This window comes from Hyperolius riggenbachi, chromosome 10, assembly GCF_040937935.1.
Source record: "Hyperolius riggenbachi isolate aHypRig1 chromosome 10, aHypRig1.pri, whole genome shotgun sequence".
In the NCBI taxonomy this organism is placed as follows: domain Eukaryota; kingdom Metazoa; phylum Chordata; class Amphibia; order Anura; family Hyperoliidae; genus Hyperolius; species Hyperolius riggenbachi.
The window spans coordinates 30,837,536-30,854,412 of record NC_090655.1 but is presented as its reverse complement, the minus strand read 5'-3'; the positions used below and the strand labels follow the sequence as shown (position 1 = coordinate 30,854,412).

At 44.5% G+C, this 16,877-nt stretch overlaps 1 protein-coding gene across 2 annotated transcripts in view; it reads right to left on the bottom strand.

Annotated features, from left to right (window-relative positions):
- Positions 1 to 14,141, bottom strand: part of FAM204A (family with sequence similarity 204 member A) — a 55,626-nt gene extending 41,485 nt beyond the window's left edge. The window contains exons 1-4 of one of the 2 annotated variants that reach the window (XM_068255116.1): positions 13,958 to 14,141; positions 11,002 to 11,086; positions 7,962 to 8,007; positions 7,778 to 7,877 (exon numbers count right to left, since the gene is read on the bottom strand). In XM_068255116.1, the coding sequence (XP_068111217.1) occupies positions 7,778 to 7,877; positions 7,962 to 8,007; positions 11,002 to 11,086; positions 13,958 to 14,056 (330 nt within the window). In that variant the 5' untranslated portion in view covers positions 14,057 to 14,141. The remainder of the gene's footprint in view (positions 1 to 7,777; positions 7,878 to 7,961; positions 8,008 to 11,001; positions 11,087 to 13,957) is intronic. The other variant, XM_068255115.1, reaches the window with a different exon arrangement.
- Between the last annotated feature and the right edge of the window lie 2,736 nt (positions 14,142 to 16,877).

Sequence of the window (16,877 nt, the reverse complement as noted above, 5' to 3'; positions counted from 1 at the left end):
GGTACACCCCTGAATACTATAAAAAAAAATGAGCGGTATTCTAATGCCATATATGTTAAAAGCATTTAACTCTATCACTGAGTTGCCCTACGATCAGAGTCGGTTCCCAGCCCAGATGTTAGAATCCCACATCTCCGTCCTACCAAAACCAGGGAAAGACCCCTCACAGTGCCAAAGCTACAGGCCGATATCTCTCTTAAATGTCGACCTCAAGCTTTACGCAAAACTGCTGGCTAACCGGCTGGCCCCGGTTCTAGCATTGTATTCAGGTCCAAATGCTAAAGTAAGAGCAAATGGGGTGCTGTCCGAGACGTTCACTATCAGAAACAGGACCAAACAGGGGTGCCCACTCTCCCCCCTAATCTTTGCCCTCTCCTTGGAAACATTCCTACGCACAATCCGTAATAATCCAGACGTCACTGGTATTACTCTTCCATCTTCATCACATAAAGTAGCCGCATACGCGGATGACATGTTATTTTACCTCACTAATTCACATATCTCATTGCCCAACCTATTAAAGGAATTTAAGCAGTACGGTCAATTCTCCAATATGTCCATCAATTACGATAAAAGCGAGGCTCTTGGGGTCCTCCTTTCTAGAGACCTGCAAGCCACGCTACAATCTAATTTCCCATTTAAATGGCCCAAAAGTGCACGGAAATATCTGGGTGTGCAGATCACCCCAAAAGATCTTTTCACAGCTAACTTTCTACCCACCCATGAGCATATTAAACAAGACCTACATCAATGGGATAAACCTCATTTTTCATGGTTTGGAAGGACAAACATTATTAAAATGACTATCATGCCCCGCCTACTATATCTATTTCAAACTCTACCGATTTCCATTCCCACCCATTATTTTAAAGCAATTACACAAACTTTCTCAAGATTCATCTGGAGTGGCCGTAAGCCAAGACTTAAGTACTCTCTTCAAACAGCCCCCAAAGAATTGGGTGGCATGGCTGTCCCAAACCCTCGACTCTATCACGCAGCTGCCACTTTAATTAGAATTATAGATTGGCACAGGTATTCACATCTCAAACGATGGGTGAGCATGGAAAACGAAGTGATGAATGGACACTTGGCACTCTCCCCATGGTCTGCTCCGTTGCTCAAGGTGTCGGATCCGGCAGCATCCCTAATATCTCAAACGCTTAAGATCCTAGCGAAATTTAGACAAGGCTCTGTCATCTCGCCCTGGCCCTCGCCTCTGCTCCCGGTATTGGACAACCCTGGTTTTCCTCCTGGTCTTCCTCCTAAAAGCTACCCTGCATGGCAGGAGTGTCACAACTTACGCGCTCAAAGCTTTTTAACTGATGGGGAATGGATCACTCTGAAGAATCTAAGACAGGTTCTTAACTCACCAACACTAGACCATTGGTCATGGCTGCAATTTAGACATTACATTTTGTCCCAAGGCTCCAAATCTGGTTTTAATAGACCCCTGACACCATTTGAGCAAACATGCCAGGGGGAGGGCTCAATGCGAGGTATAATATCCTTCGTATACTCACTATTAAACAATCATGAAACACCGGCGTCAACATATAAGGAGAAATGGGAACATGACTTAGGCCTGACATTCTCAGATAAGCAATGGGGGAAAATTCTTATCTTTTCTCATAAATCCTCAATCTCCACCAAAAATCAAGAATCAGGCTATAAAATTTTTACAGGATGGTACCTCACACCATCTAAACTACATCGAATGTTTCCAGGGTCATCTCCCCAATGCTGGAGGTGTGGGCAAGACACTGGCTCTCTAATGCACATCTTTTGGGCATGTAATAAGATCATGCAGTTTTGGGCGGACATAAGGGACCTGATGCACGAAATAGACTTTCTCCCACCTGACTCACCAGCCTTCTTCCTACTTCATCACAATACCTGGTCAATCCGCAGATATAATAAAACACTCACACGGCACTTAGTAAACTCAGCTCGGGCTCTTATAGCAAAAAAATGGAAATCTCCGGATCCCCCCACAGTTGCGCAGTGGATACGTGAGCTTACTGCGACCATACATGATAAACATGAACAATTCTGGAAGACTTGTTTGGCTGGTTTGAGTTCAAGGAGTCTGAACGTTATAGGTCCCTTATGCATCCCCAGGGCCGTACATAATGTGCATACCAGGAATAACCCTGTCCTTAAATTGGGGGCACAGAAACTGTTCTCACTCTCTCCCATACAGGATTGAATCCTTGATATACTCATTTATACCCCACTGGCGTTCGGGGGATGTGGACTGGTCTCTGGGATGATCTCCTGACATACTCTCTAAACTCTACTCTTTTCTCTTTTTCACACTGTTATTTCTTCCTTCCTTTCTTCCATGCCTCTTATTATGGTCATAGACATTTCTATAACTCAAAGGACTACATGGACATCCATGTCAATATAAAACTGACACCCCTAGAACGGGCCATGAAACATGGGTTTTGTTTAATACCTCCCTCCTTTGTGACGCCTTTAGGTGGCTCCTGGTGTATGTTCCCTCTGGGCCCAGGGCTACCATTCTATTGTATTCCGGAGGAATATATATATATATATATATATATATATATATGTATATATATATATATATATATGTATATATATGTATATATATATATATATATGTATATATATATATATATATATATATATATGTATATATATGTATATATATATATATATATATATATATATATATATATATATATATATATATATATATATATATATATATATATATATATATATATATATATATGTTGTAACCTTTGGTTTGCCTATGTGTTATTCCAGGTACCCCACAATGCCTTTGCCAGTCGCGCTGGTTTGCGGCTGGACTATATTATTTTTCATATTTTAATGTAGTGGCACCCACTCACATTGTCCCATGTTAAATGTTATCCAGTAGTCCTTATCTATACGCTTGTTACGACATTCTCTCTATGTGATATGGTATCATTCTATGTATCTGACTGTTTATACTTTGTATACCTGTTGAAAAAAAAAAAAAATCCACCGACTCAGACTCCTCAGTTTAGGATTCCACCGACTCCTCTAATTTGCATATTAAAATCTTGTTGATTGAAACTAAGTAACATGAAATCCGTCTCTTAACTGCCAACGCTTACGAATTTTAAGACAACTGAAGTGAGAAGGATATGGAGACTGCCATATTTATTCCCTTTAGTCATAGACAAACTAGTCCTTGGTAAGAGTACTTGGTAAAAGGTACAGACCGGAACAAAGAACATCTATCAGGCCCTAGGCAATGTAAGTGTGGGTACATGTAAGAGTGATGTGCAGGTACTCTGCAGGGGAATGAGGAGATTCTTCCTCTATTACACATTCTTCATGCACAATCTGAACCAGGTTTATGGGTGATAGACAACACCTCTGTGTTCAATGTGCACAACATTCTCAGTGGATTCCCTGCAGCTCTGTGGGGAGTGCATATGTAGAGTATAGTACTACTGTGTAACAAAGTAAACCTGAGACAGATGAAATTTAAGTTTTATACATACCTGGGGCTTCCTCCAGCCGCCTTCCGGCTAATCAGTCCCTCGCGGTCCTCCTCCGCCACCTAGATCTTCTGCTATTAGTCCAGGTACTTGAGCCAGTCTGGCGTAGTGCGCATGCACACACTCCGCCGAATACAGAATGCTCCTGGCTGTAGGAGCGGCATGTGGCCGGACTGCACTGACTGGCTCAAGTACCTGGACTCATAGCAGAAGATCCAGGTGGTGGAGGAGGACAGCGAGGGGCTGATTAGCCTGAAGGGGGCTGAAGGAAGCCCCAGGCATGTAGCCCCAGAAAACTTTTCTTTTCATCCATCTCAGGTACCCTTTAATGCGTAGTCACCAAACTAAATTTTAGCAATTTTAGCGACATATCACATTATTTGATTTCATGAGCAAAGAGAGTGCATACATTTGCATAAATCAGCATCAACGCAGAATTATTTCCATCTCATTGATCATCTCGATTAGTGACACGGCTACACATCAAGCTTTATTCTTACAGCATAGATGTTATTTAGTATATATAAGAGATTCCTGTGTACACATACTGTACAGTCACAATCAGATGTGTATATCTAACTTTAAAAATACAGGGAGTGCTTTATTGAAGTAGCACAAGTAACCAATTTTGATTGGTTTGTTTCATTTTTGTGGACTAAGCACAGCTATTACCAGGGCTGTGGAGTCGGAGTCGGGGCAATTTTGGGTGTCTGGAGTCGGAAAAAAATGCACCGACTCCAACTTCTAATGAATTTAAACTGTAATTAAAATAGAAAATATGATAAAATGTTCTTTTTCTCAGATAATAGTTATCATAAATAATTTATACATACAGTAATAGCTGTGCTTAGTCCACAAAAATGAAATAAACCAATCAAAATTAGTTACTTGTGCTGCTTCAATAAAGCAGTCCCCGTATTTTTAAAGTCAGAAATACACATCTGATTGTGACTGTATATATGATGTCCTTAAAGTCCTTTCCTTAACTAGATATTGTCCACTCATGTTAACAGGACTACCATAGAGTGAACATTTGCACCTGATTTCACATATCTGCATTGAGCGGAGTGTGTAGATTTGTTTTTAGTATTGAATTTTTATTGTTGAACATCTTATCTGTTGCGCTTATTTTAGACCTTTACAATTGTATATATGATGTGTACACAGGAATCTCTTATATATGTTACAGCCAGAACCCAAACGTGTGGCCACTTCGGGTTCTGGCCGGTCAATGTACGAAGTGCCCGCTGCGCAGCCAATGTTAGAAATGGAATGTTTCCTGTGAAGATTAATGTATTTTCTCTCCATCTCTGCCAAATGTAGCAAATGTTAATTTAATGAAATGAAGCTGGCGGCAATGTAACGGATGAAGCCGCCGGCTTCCGTTCTCTCTCCTCCCCCCTGCCTCCTCTCCTCCCCAATACTAGCAGCCGGGGGGGGGGGGGACGTGTGTCCCCGAGAGTCGTTCGTCGCGGCAGGCAATCCTGCCGTTCCTGCAGAGCGGGTGCTGGCAGAAGCGATGTCTGCAGCCTCCCCGCTCTGCTTCCCTGCAGCCACAAACGACTCTGCGTGTCCCCCCACCCCCGGCTGCCCATAGGAGAGAGAGAGAGAGAGAGAGGCAGGGGGAGGAGAGAGAGAGCTGAAGCCGGCGGCTTCATCCGTTACATTGCCCCTGGCTTCATTTCATTAAATTAACTAACTTTTGCTACATTTGGAAAGGGACGGCCAGAAAATACATTAATCTTCACAGGAATCATTCCATTTCTAACATTGGCCGCAGCGCAGCGGCCACTTCGCACATTGACCGGCCAGAACCCGAAGTGGCCACACTTCGGGTTCTGACCGTAACATATATACTAAATAACATCTATGCTGCAAGTAGAAAGCCTGATGTGTAGCCATGTCACTAATAGAGATGGTCAATGAGATGGAAATAAATTCTGCGTTGATTCTGATTTATGCAAATGTACTTTATGCAAATGCCTGAAGGGGGCTGGAGGAAGCCCCAGGTATGTATAAAACTTAAATTTCATTTGTCTCAGGTTTACTTTGTTACACAGTAGTACTATACTCTCCACAGAGCTGCAGGGAATCCATTTGAGAATGTTGTGCACATTGAACACAGAGGTGTTGTCTATCACCCATAAACCTGGTTCAGATTGTATATGAAGAATGTGTAATAGAGGAAGAATCTCCTTATTCCCCTGCAGAGTACCTGCACATCACTCTTACATGTACCCACAGTTACATTGCCTAGGGCCTGATAGATGTTCTTTGTTCCGGTCTGTACATTTTAAGGACTAGTTTTAGTCTATGACTAAAGGGAATAAATATGGCAGTCTACGTATCATCCTTACTTCAGTTGCCTTTTAAAATTCCTAAGCGTTGGCAGTTAAGACGAATTTCATATTACATACTTTCATTCAACAAGATTGTAATATGCAAATTAGAGGAGTCAGAGTCGAGGAGTCTGAATCGGTGGAATCCTAAACTGAGGAGTCGGAGGATTTTTGTACCGACTCCACAGCCCTGGCTATTACTATATGTATAAATTATTTATGATGACGATTATCTGAGAAATAGAACATTTTATCATATTTTCTATTTTAACTACAGTTTAAATTCATTAGGAGTCGGAGCATTTTTTCCCGACTCCGACTCCAGGCACCCAAAATTGCTCCGACTCCACAGCCCTGGAGGCAAATATGACTTGTGTATGGTTATTTTTACTTTTTATTTTCAGTTCAGGTTCTCTTAATTTACCCTTATACTAAATAGAAATGGTAAGATTGGATTGAAAAAAAAAAACAAAACAAAAAACTACCCTTGTATGGGTACCATTAGCCAGACCTCATAACTCATGGCCAGATTTTGTAAAGAAAGGAAAAGAGTCGCCAATAGAGTAAAATCAGTTAAACAGTTTAACTTTTCAAAGGAGGCAGTGGTGGACTTACCTCCTCCTGATGGACACAGACAAACGTTGAAGGTATATCAACATAAAATGTATTTGTACACTCCAAGAATCAATGCAACGCGTTTTGCAGGTACGACCCTGCTTCATCAGGCAGTAAAGGGAGGGGGGGTATACAGCAAAGTACGTCTAAGTTCCAGCCAGGTGCCCAGGCACCTTTTTTACTCTATTGGTGCCTTTTTTCCTGGCTACACTGAGGGTGACTTATTAATCCTGAGTGGGGACAGGTCTTATCTCCCCACCTGCATTTACAGTGGTTGCCTAGGAGGTAATCCTTATTTGTGAGAATAATTGCTATATACTTAGTCATTTTTCACGTTGTCCAGTACATACTACACTATATTAGGCGCCTGGTGTCTCCTCTTCCTTCATTTACATTGCCAGATTTCACTCACTTCCTCAGAACCTCTACCAAGCCTGAACATTTATATCCCACCTGCTCCACCCAGTTCAGAACTCAACCTTCTTTAGCTCAAGACTGACCCAGATTCTGTTGAACTCCATTCAGACAAATACTCACGGACTTTCTTCAACCTGGGTATTTGAAGTCTTACCCCATAGAGCCATATTAATCCATGCCATGCACCGATGAGGATCAATCAATACAAAACAGTCTATGCATGTTGGATTATTGTGGCTCTGTAATATTAACAAGCTGACACATCATTGCATTCCAGCGGATCTGGAGGTGTGGTTAGCTATTAGGGACAACAGGATTATATACATATTCAGAAGTGATGCATTGTGGGACACCTCAAACCTAACTCCAACCTGAATAATCACCAATACCTTCTGTTTTAAGAAGGCAAAGTTCTGTTTTTCGTATCATCTTAGGAGGCTTCTTGATCTCTTTCAGCCCCTTGCACACTTCTAGGAGTTCTGGTTCACCATGAGCTAGATGGGTAATTGTGACCTCATTCAACACATCACCAAGCTTAAAGTCCTGCACCATCTCCAAACCTTTACCTAGCCCTGGCCTCACCAACCTTCTTCAGTCCTTCATTTATCACAGGGCTCACACAGCTCATCCACACCTCCATCCAGCCCAGAATTTCCCTACTTTCACCAGACCTCACCCAACAAAACATTACCAAAACCAGACTGACCCAATTGCTCATTTCCAATGGATGTTATATTCCACCTTGTTTTTCCAGCCCTTCAACTGTCTCACCCACCTTCTAGACCTCTATTTAGCACAAACCGCAACCACTTTTTTTTTTCCTGATCTCCAATCCCCATTGACGCTACAATCACCAGATCTCCACAAAGCCAACAACTCAAATACCTTCTTCAGAACTTTCTGACACACCGGTGGATCCAGGTGCTCATTGATCCCAAAATATTTCTGGAGTGTTTCCAACGCAGGGATCTTCTCCGGAGCAGAGCTGGGAAAACATAGTAGGCAATCAGTGTCACAATCATGCAGGCTAAAGGCTCAGACCCTTGCTGACAAAGTGACAATACTGTACCTTGTTTCTTTCTCCAGAGCTTCCTGACGTTTCAGCTTACGCTTTCCTAATCATAGAGATATAAAATTAATGCTTGAACAGAACAACCATTTTTACTGCATGGAGGAACAAAACTTAGCAAAATATATGTGTAAAGTCAACATCATAAAACTGGAATCATAACACCTACAGCTAACAGAATGGACAAATAAAGTGAGAATACAGTACTGAGCAGCAGCTGCAACTCTGGATGAGGAACAAATGAAGCAGCCAAACTTTTTAACACAGATAAGCTAGTTAAAGCACAATTCCAAGTAACCCTTTTATATCATATAAGCAGACAGTGGCCCTTATTCAAATAACTATATATCCCATGAGATACTTTTTCATCTTCTCTTGTGAATCAAAGACGAGGCACCCTCATGTATTTTACCATATATATCAGTGGGAACATTAGTTATAATGATTCCTGAGCAAAGCCAGAGTGAATGCTCAGTCGGGGATTTTATTAGGGCTGATAACTGGCAGGCTGAACAGTGAAGAATGAAACAGAGAGCAGGGTAGGTGTTTTCTCTAATGTTCCCACTGATATATATGGTAAAATACATGAGGGTGCTTCGTCTCTGGTTCACTTTAAAGAAAATCTGTAACTAAAAAAAATTTCCCTTGGGTGGTACTCACCTCGGATGGGGGGAAGCCTCCGGATCCTACCAAGGCTTCCTCCGTCCTCCTGTGTCCCACGGCTGCAGCGATAAAGCTCCCCGAACGGCAGGGATGTAAATATTTACCTTCCCGGCTCCAGCGCAGGATCGGCTCTCCTCTCGGAGATAGGCGGAAATAGCCAATCTCTGTCGGGTGCGCTCTACTGCGCAGGTGCAAGTGTCCTGCTCCTGTGTAGTAGAGCGGACTCGACAAAGATTGGCTATTTCCGCTGCAACAGCGCCTCCGCTGGAGCCAGAAAAGGTAACTATTGCACAGCCTGACAAATTGTCGGCTGTGCGTTCCGTGGGCTGCAGCGAGACCGCCGTGGGACACAAGAGGACAGGGGAAGCCTCGATAGGATCCAGAGGCTTCCCCCTACCGAGGTGAGTACCCCCCAGGGGAACTTTTTTCGTTACAGAGTCTCTTTAAAATAACGCTTCAACACTCTGCAATTGAAAAAGTACCAAACAGTAGGTGAAAAAGTACTGTCAAAATTATATTGAGTTTTGGTTTTTTTTTGCTTGCTGGTGGTTTGGTAACAAGGTCGGAAAATATCAACTAGCAGAAAACTTAAAAAAAAAAAAAAAAAAAAAAAAAGTTAATTGCATATGGGCCAGTCTATAGTAGTGTTGGCAAACCTGATGTGGTTACAATATAGTAGTGGCAGTGAAGTGCGTCCTACCTCACAGCTCCCCCTGCTGTCTGGAGTGAGCAGCTGCATAGGTTGACCATTATTTCAATGGTAAATTGTGCAGACAGCAGGTCAGTTCAGCAGCGTAAGAAACTACTTCACTTACATTTGTACACTTCATTTGTATTTTAGATTTTCTCTGGAGTCTAGCGTAATTTTGGGCAAAAAACCGCCCATATCATCGGACAGGCTAAAATGAAGTGACTCATGCTGCTAGCTCACATTTCTGGCTGCTAAAGAAGCTATAAACAGCTGCAAAGGGGGTGTAACAATATGAATAAAGCAGGAGTGGAGCCTATCCTATAGGCCAATATAAGCTCCCAATACACACCCAGCAAGTGGATGTGAGATTTCAGCAGGCAGCATAAGTTATCCAGCAATATGAAAAAGTCCAGCAGCTAACTTAAGGCTGTTTCCACGCTCTCCTTGGTGATCACTATTTATCTCCTCCCATCTGAGGACTCATGCTGTCTTCTCGCCCAAGTTCATACACTGAGCGGGAGCATGGCTGCAAGGACATGGTCGACAAGCCCAGGGTTCTCCCCACCTGGCTAGTTTTGGTGAGCACCCAGCTGTTATCGGCTGTAAGCAAACTTGTGCAGAGAAGCGCGGGCCCTGCATTCTTTCATCTCGCCCCAAGCAGCTACTTTTTCATGTCACCCGGCATGAAAAAAATTCTGGGGAGAACACTGAAGCCCTTGCCGAAAATGTTCAGATGGGTGGGCACCAGGAGGATCCAGGAAGCCTTTGGTCTATCCAGAGGCCACCCACTTCTGAGGTATTCAATTTTTGTTATATTTTCTGCCGCCAGGTACACTTTAAAAGCATGGATCCAGAGCAAAGATACTTTAAAGAGACTCTGTAACAAAATTTTCAGCCTTAGTTCTTCTATCCTATACCTGTTCTAACATGCTCTGGCTTACTGCAGCTTTTCCTAATTGCACAGTGGCTGTGTTATATGATCTAATCTGTTTTCTTCTGTCGGCACAGTCGGGCTGGAATGTGTGGAATGTGCAGGGCTGCTTGTGATTGGTAGAAGCTATACACACTCCCTCCAGGCCCCCTGCAGGCTCTGTATGACTCACACACTCTGCTTATGTGAGCCTATCGCAAGCTGGTTAGTTTGTTTGTAAACACTAACTAAAACTGGAAATTACAAGCCAGGATTGCAGCAGAGAGTGGCAGAAACAGCACAGAGAGGCCCAGGAGAACATAATGAATAGAATGGTATGCTTTTTGCTGTAAAAATTTTAGAGTACAGATTCTCTTTGAGGCTATGGTCTTGAAACAGTAAGATTCACCATGGCTGCAGAACAATGGAGAACCCAAATGATGAGTGTGCTATTGTATGGCACTTGCTTGGAATGGTCACCCAAGTCATAGCATAACAAAACCACAGAAAGTTAGAATATTGTGAAGACACCTGCAAAGGGTTCCTGAGCCTTTAAATGGTCTCTGAGTCTGGTTCAGAATTAAGGACAGACTTTTGCACGATATTCAAATTTTTAGAGTTTCACTTGTATCTGTAGTCACCGTTCCACCTAGAGAGACATTTCTTTGGATCCAACCACCACTCATAAGTTGGCGGACATCTCCCAAATCCTCTCTAATAGTATAAGCAGCCTTTGCCATTATTCAATTTTATAAGAGGACTTGTATTATAATTACCTCTTCTGCGTCTCTTTCCCCTCCTTTCTAGACGGCTGCATTCTGCTTGTAGTTCCGATTGCCTCTTCTGCAATTCTCGATACTTCTGTAATTATAACCGAGACAAAAAAAATTTAACTGTTCAAAAAGGTCACTAACTGGGAGTTTGGTGGAGGTGGGTGGGGGGGGGTGGGGGGTTGGAAACGACTGTACAATTCACAGGAGCAATGTCTAATTTCCCCCTCATCTGTGACTAAGATCAAGTTATAATTTGATCTCTCAGCTGCGTCAGCTAACTACCATAGCAGAGAGCTAATTTGTAAACACAGAATGTTAACAATATGTCTGCTTCCATGACAGCAGGAAGTAGACAAACTGCAGATTTACTGCAGGGTTTGTATCAGCTGTAACCAACAAATGTTTTTTCTTTAGAGGTTATTATGCTGTTGCTTATAATTTAGAGCTGAGATGAAATTGAGTTCAGGTCCGCTTTAACTCCCTGGCGGTCTGATTCTTTCCAGATTTTAGGGTCTAAAAACGGTGCACATTTTTTTGCAGGCTTGTAGACCTTAAAACCGGGAAAAAAAATATCCCACCACAAAGAGATCTGCAGCAGCCCCTGCACTTACTCTCCTCCCTGGGATCCAGTGATGCAGTTCTCCCTCCATCCTATGGGTGGCGCTGTAACCCTGTAGTGAGATCGCCGTCTGTCGTCATGACAACAAACTGCAATCTCACCCAAGGGATGCAGCGCCTCCGTATACAGGAAGGAGAATGGCTGCCGGCGTCTGGATCCCAAGGGAGGAGAGTTAAAATGCCCGCTGTGCTGCTCTTTACAGTACTGCCGGCGGCTACCACAAGAAAAAAGTATCTAAGAAGCGCTGGGCATATAATGGTACTGCAACCCAAAAGTTTGGGGAGCCACTTCAAGACACTATAATCCTCCAGAAAAAAAAAAACCCTTTTACGAAGTGTCTGCAAACAGTATCAAAATTTATTTCAAAAAATATCAGGACAACCACATAAGACACCCCCTTACGGCTACCACAAGTCACGCTCGGGGTTACTGCTCCTGGCTTGTTTTTTCCACCCGGAGTCTAACCCCAAGCTCATGATAACCGCCAAGGAGGTTAATATGGAGGCTGCAATATTTATTTACTTTTAAACAATACACATTGCCTGGCCATCCTGCTGATCCTTTGCCTAGTACTTTTAGCAATAGACCCTGAACAAGTATGCAGATCATGCAGTATTGGGGGATTATTATTAGATCTATTGAGATACTGAACGGCTAGTGTAATGCAATCATCTTGGAGAGTGCATGGCACGGTGTATGGGAATATAGGATCAGTACTGAGGGGTGGGGTTTATTGTAGAATAGGTAGGGCAAGGTAATCATAGCATAGAGTGATGGGCAACAATGTACTGGGGTGTAGGGTCGCAATACTGGGGGTGGGGGTTATTGAATTCCAGAACAGGTAGTGTAATGTAATCATTTTGGGGAGTGAGGGAGTTGCAGTGTACTGGGGTGCATGCTGGCAGAACTGAGGGATGGGGTTTATAGAAGTGTACAATAAGTAGTGTAATGCACACATAGTCAAATCACGGTGTAAGAGGTATAGAGTGGAAGTACTGAGGGGTGGGGTTCAATGGAGTGTGGAACAGGCAGTGTGTCGTTAGCATAGTGTGGTGTGATGGGTAACAGCATATTGTGGTACAGGGTGGCAGTATTAGGTCTACTGAAGTGTAGGATTTCAGGACAGGGAGTGTGGCTGAGGGTGTATTGGGGTGACTGTTGGTCAGAGGAGCTCATGTGTAGTAAATTAATGTATTAGGGTGTAGGGTTGCAGTACTGGGGTTGGAAGGGTATATTTGAGTATATCGAAGTGTAAGATATCAGAACAGGCAGTGTGACCGAGGAAGGAGAGGCATGGAGTATATAGGTAGAAGAGGGTTGGGGTGAAGTAGGCCACATGGTGTGTAAATGAATGTATTAGGGGTGGAAGGGCATGTTTTGTACTATTGAAGGGTAGGAGATCAGGACATGCAGTGTGGCTGCGGGTAAGGAAGGGTGGGGGACGGGGTGTATTGGGGTGACTGTGGGGCAGAGGAGGGTTGGTGTGAAGTAGGCCACATGGTGTGTAAATGAATGTATTAGGGGGCAGGGTGGCATGCTTGGTACTATTGAAGGGTAGAAGATCAGAACAGGCAGCGTGGCTGAGGTAAGGGAGAGAGGGGGGAGGGGAGGGTGTATTGGGATCACTGTGGGGCAGAGGAGGGTTGGAGTGAAGTAGGCCACTTGCGGGTAAGCTGGCAGTATTGGGGGTGGAAGGGCATGTTTGGTACTATTGAAGAGTAGGAGATGAGAACAGGCAGTGTGGCTGAGGGAGGAGGGTGTATTGGGGTGATTGTGAGGCAGAGGAGGGTTGGAGTGAAGTAGGCCACATGGTGTGTAACAGAATGTATTAGGGGGTAGGCTGGCAGTATTGGGGGTGGGAGGGTATATTTGGTACTATTGAAGAGTAGGAGATGAGAACAGGCAATGTGGCTGAGGGAGGAGGGTGTATTGGGGTGATTGTGAGGCAGAGGAGGGTTGGAGTGAAGTAGGCCACATGGTAACAGAATGTATTAGGGGGTAGGCTGGCAGTATTGGGGGTGGGGGGGTATATTTGGTACTATTGAAGAGTAGGAGATCAGAACAGGCAGTGTGGCTGAGGGCGGAGGGTGTATTGGGGTGACTGTGGGGCAAAGGGTTGGAGTAAAGTAGGCCACATGGTGTGTAAATTAATGTATTTGGGGGTAGGGTGGCATGACTGGGGGTGGAAGGGTATATTTGGTACTATTGAAGAGTAAGAGATCAGAACAGGCAGTGTGGCTGAGCGAAGGGGGAGGTGGGGGAGGGTGTATTGGTATTTAGTGGGGGAATTACAGTGGCAATAATGGGGAAAGGTCTCAAGGTTTGCAGGGGGACACGTACAGCCACGCAGGAATCAGGCACAGAGGCAGGCACTGCGCTCTCCGGGCTCTCCTCCGCCTCCTCCTCGGATACATCACCCTCAGGTAAACCGCTCCACATTTCTCCGGTTCATCTATAGCCCCGCCTGCCGCGCTAGCCAATCCGTAGAGCTTCTGAATCAGTTACCATGGGAAAGAGGAAGTACATGGTGCAGCTGAGAATGCATTCCTGATAGGAATGAGTTCCAGGACATACACATCCTATGTTTGCGAGATAAAAGATTTGATTGGCCGCCTACTCATGGCGGGGCGAGCAGAGGCGGAAAGAGATAAGTGGACACCAAAGCGTTACGTCACTGTTCGGGTGCACGCGCCGTGATTCTGGGGCTGTGTGCTGAACGTCTGCAGCTTATAACAAACTTCCATCAGCACTTCTCAGTGATGTCACCTCTCCACAACCTCAGCTAAATTCTCACACATTAGTATACTGCCTTCCATATTATCCACCATTCTGCATCTGATCAACTGCATAATCTTTCTTTATAGTCACCTCTGGTTAGCGCCCTTAGGCCTTGTTCACATCATAAATCGCCACCGCTTTTTGAAGCGCTGAGAAAATGTATTTCGTATTTAAAATCGCCTTTCCCAGCTATTTGCTTTTTTAACCCCATGCAGATTTGTGTGAACATGGCGGCAGCCCCAGGACCACTCCATGCCAATTGGCGTTAAGTACTGGGGCGGGGTTTTGCAGGAGAACACACACACACACACCAATGCAACAGTGACCAGATTTTTGTGGGCTAAACCTGGGAAGGGGTACCTTGGGGCGGAGGTGGCCGCCGAAAAAAATGGGGGGGCGCCGAAAAATGAGGTGGCTGCGGCGCGCGCAGCGCTGCAAAATGGGCGTGGCCATGAAATTCTATGGGCGGAGCTAACAATGATGTAACAGCAAGGCATAAGAAAGCAGTGTTTACGCCATGACGTGGTCAAACGAGGATTCGCATCACGGGTGTGCAGAAACTGTTTGGTGCTATTTAATAGTATACCGTAACCCCAAAGCAGCAACCATAGCCAACTATGACCATTAAATAATAAATGCAACAACAGTTACCCCAGACACCACAAAATAAACGCAATGGGCAACATGTCAGCACAAAATAAACGTATTGAGGGCAACATTTCAACACAAAATAAACGCATTGCGGGCAACATGTCAGCACAAAATAAACGCAATGGGCAACATGTCAGCACAAAATAAACGCATTGTGGGCAACATGTCAGTACAAAATAAACGCATTGTGGGCAACATGTCAGTACAAAATAAACGCATTGTGGGCAACATGTCAGTACAAAATAAACGCATTGCGGGCAACATTTCAGCACAAAATAAACGCGATGGGGGGAAAACATGTCAGTACAAAATAAACGCAATGGGGGCAAACATGTCAGTACAAAATAAACGCAATGGGGGCAAACATGTCAGCACAAAATAAATGCATTGCGGGCAACATTTCAGCACAAAATAAACGCATTGCGGGCAACATTTCAGCACAAAATAAACGCATTGCGGGCAACATGTCAGCACAAAATAAACGCTTTGCGGGCAACATGTCAGCACAAAAAAAACGCTTTGCGGGCAACATGTCAGCACAAAATAAACGCAATGGGGCAAACATGTCAGCACAAAATGAACGCATTGCAGGCAACATTTCAGCACAAAATAAACGCGATGGGGGCAAACATGTCAGTACAAAATAAACGCAATGTGGGCAAACCTGTCAGCACAAAATAAACACATTGCGGGCAACATTTCAGCACAAAATAAACGCATTGCGGGCAACATATCAGCACAAAATAAACGCAATGGGGGCAAACATGTCAGCACAAAATAAACGCAATGTGGGCACATTTCACCTGGAAAAAAAAGCATTAACTCACCTGACAGAAGTCCCCTCACGCAGCCGGCCTCAGGTGTGTGTGCAGCTCCCCCGGACGATGGTCCTCCAATCTCCCGCGCTCACAGGCAGAGCAGGGCTACGGCAAGATGGCGCCCGAAGCCCTGTACTGGAGACACAAAAAGTCTCCAGTACAGGGCTCCGCCTCCAGACGCCATCTTCCCGTAGCCCTGCTCTGCCTGTGCCTGCCGGAGGACAATGCAAGCTGCTGGAGCGGGGCTGCGGGGAATGAACTAGCGCAGCGTCTATGAGACGCTGCGGCTAGTTCATTCAGTATGGTGGCCAAAGCCCCGAGACATACCGCTGCTAAAAGCGGGACGTTTCCCGGGACCGCATGGAGCCTGGGACAGCGCCCCCCGAAGGCGGGACGCATCCCAGGTAAAGCGGGACGCATGGTCACCGTAGCCAATGCGCACGGAGCTCCACTCCTTCAACAGGCTCCCATCGCCGCTTGGAGACTGTTAACCGCTGTCTAACAACACTGTACAGCGATGTGATCTAAGGCAGTGCTGTACTGGGGACAACGAAGTGATCCGCTGTCATGACAGCCGATAAAGTTAAAAAAGTAAAAAAAAAATGGCCGGGTCACTAGGGGGGTATAAGCCCGTGGTCCTCAAGTGGTTAAGCGCTCTTGCAGAGGGATTTTTTTTTCACTTCCTGACATCCAGTCAGGAAGTTAACTCTTGTACCCGGAAATACATGAATAATACAATGTATTTATTCATGAAAGTGCTTAGGAAACGCTATACAAAGCGCTTTTTTAAGCACTTTTGTGATTACCCTATACCTTCCATTATAGGCAAATCGCCCAGAAAATGGTACAGGCAGCGCTTTGGTGAGCGGATCGGTATCGAACCGCTCATATGCGAAAACGCTCATAGGAAATCATTGCACAAGCGCTTTTTGAGCAGTTTTTGAAATCGCCAGCGCTTGAAAAAAAACACGAAAACACCCTAGGTGTGAACAAGCCCTTAAAGTGTACCTGAG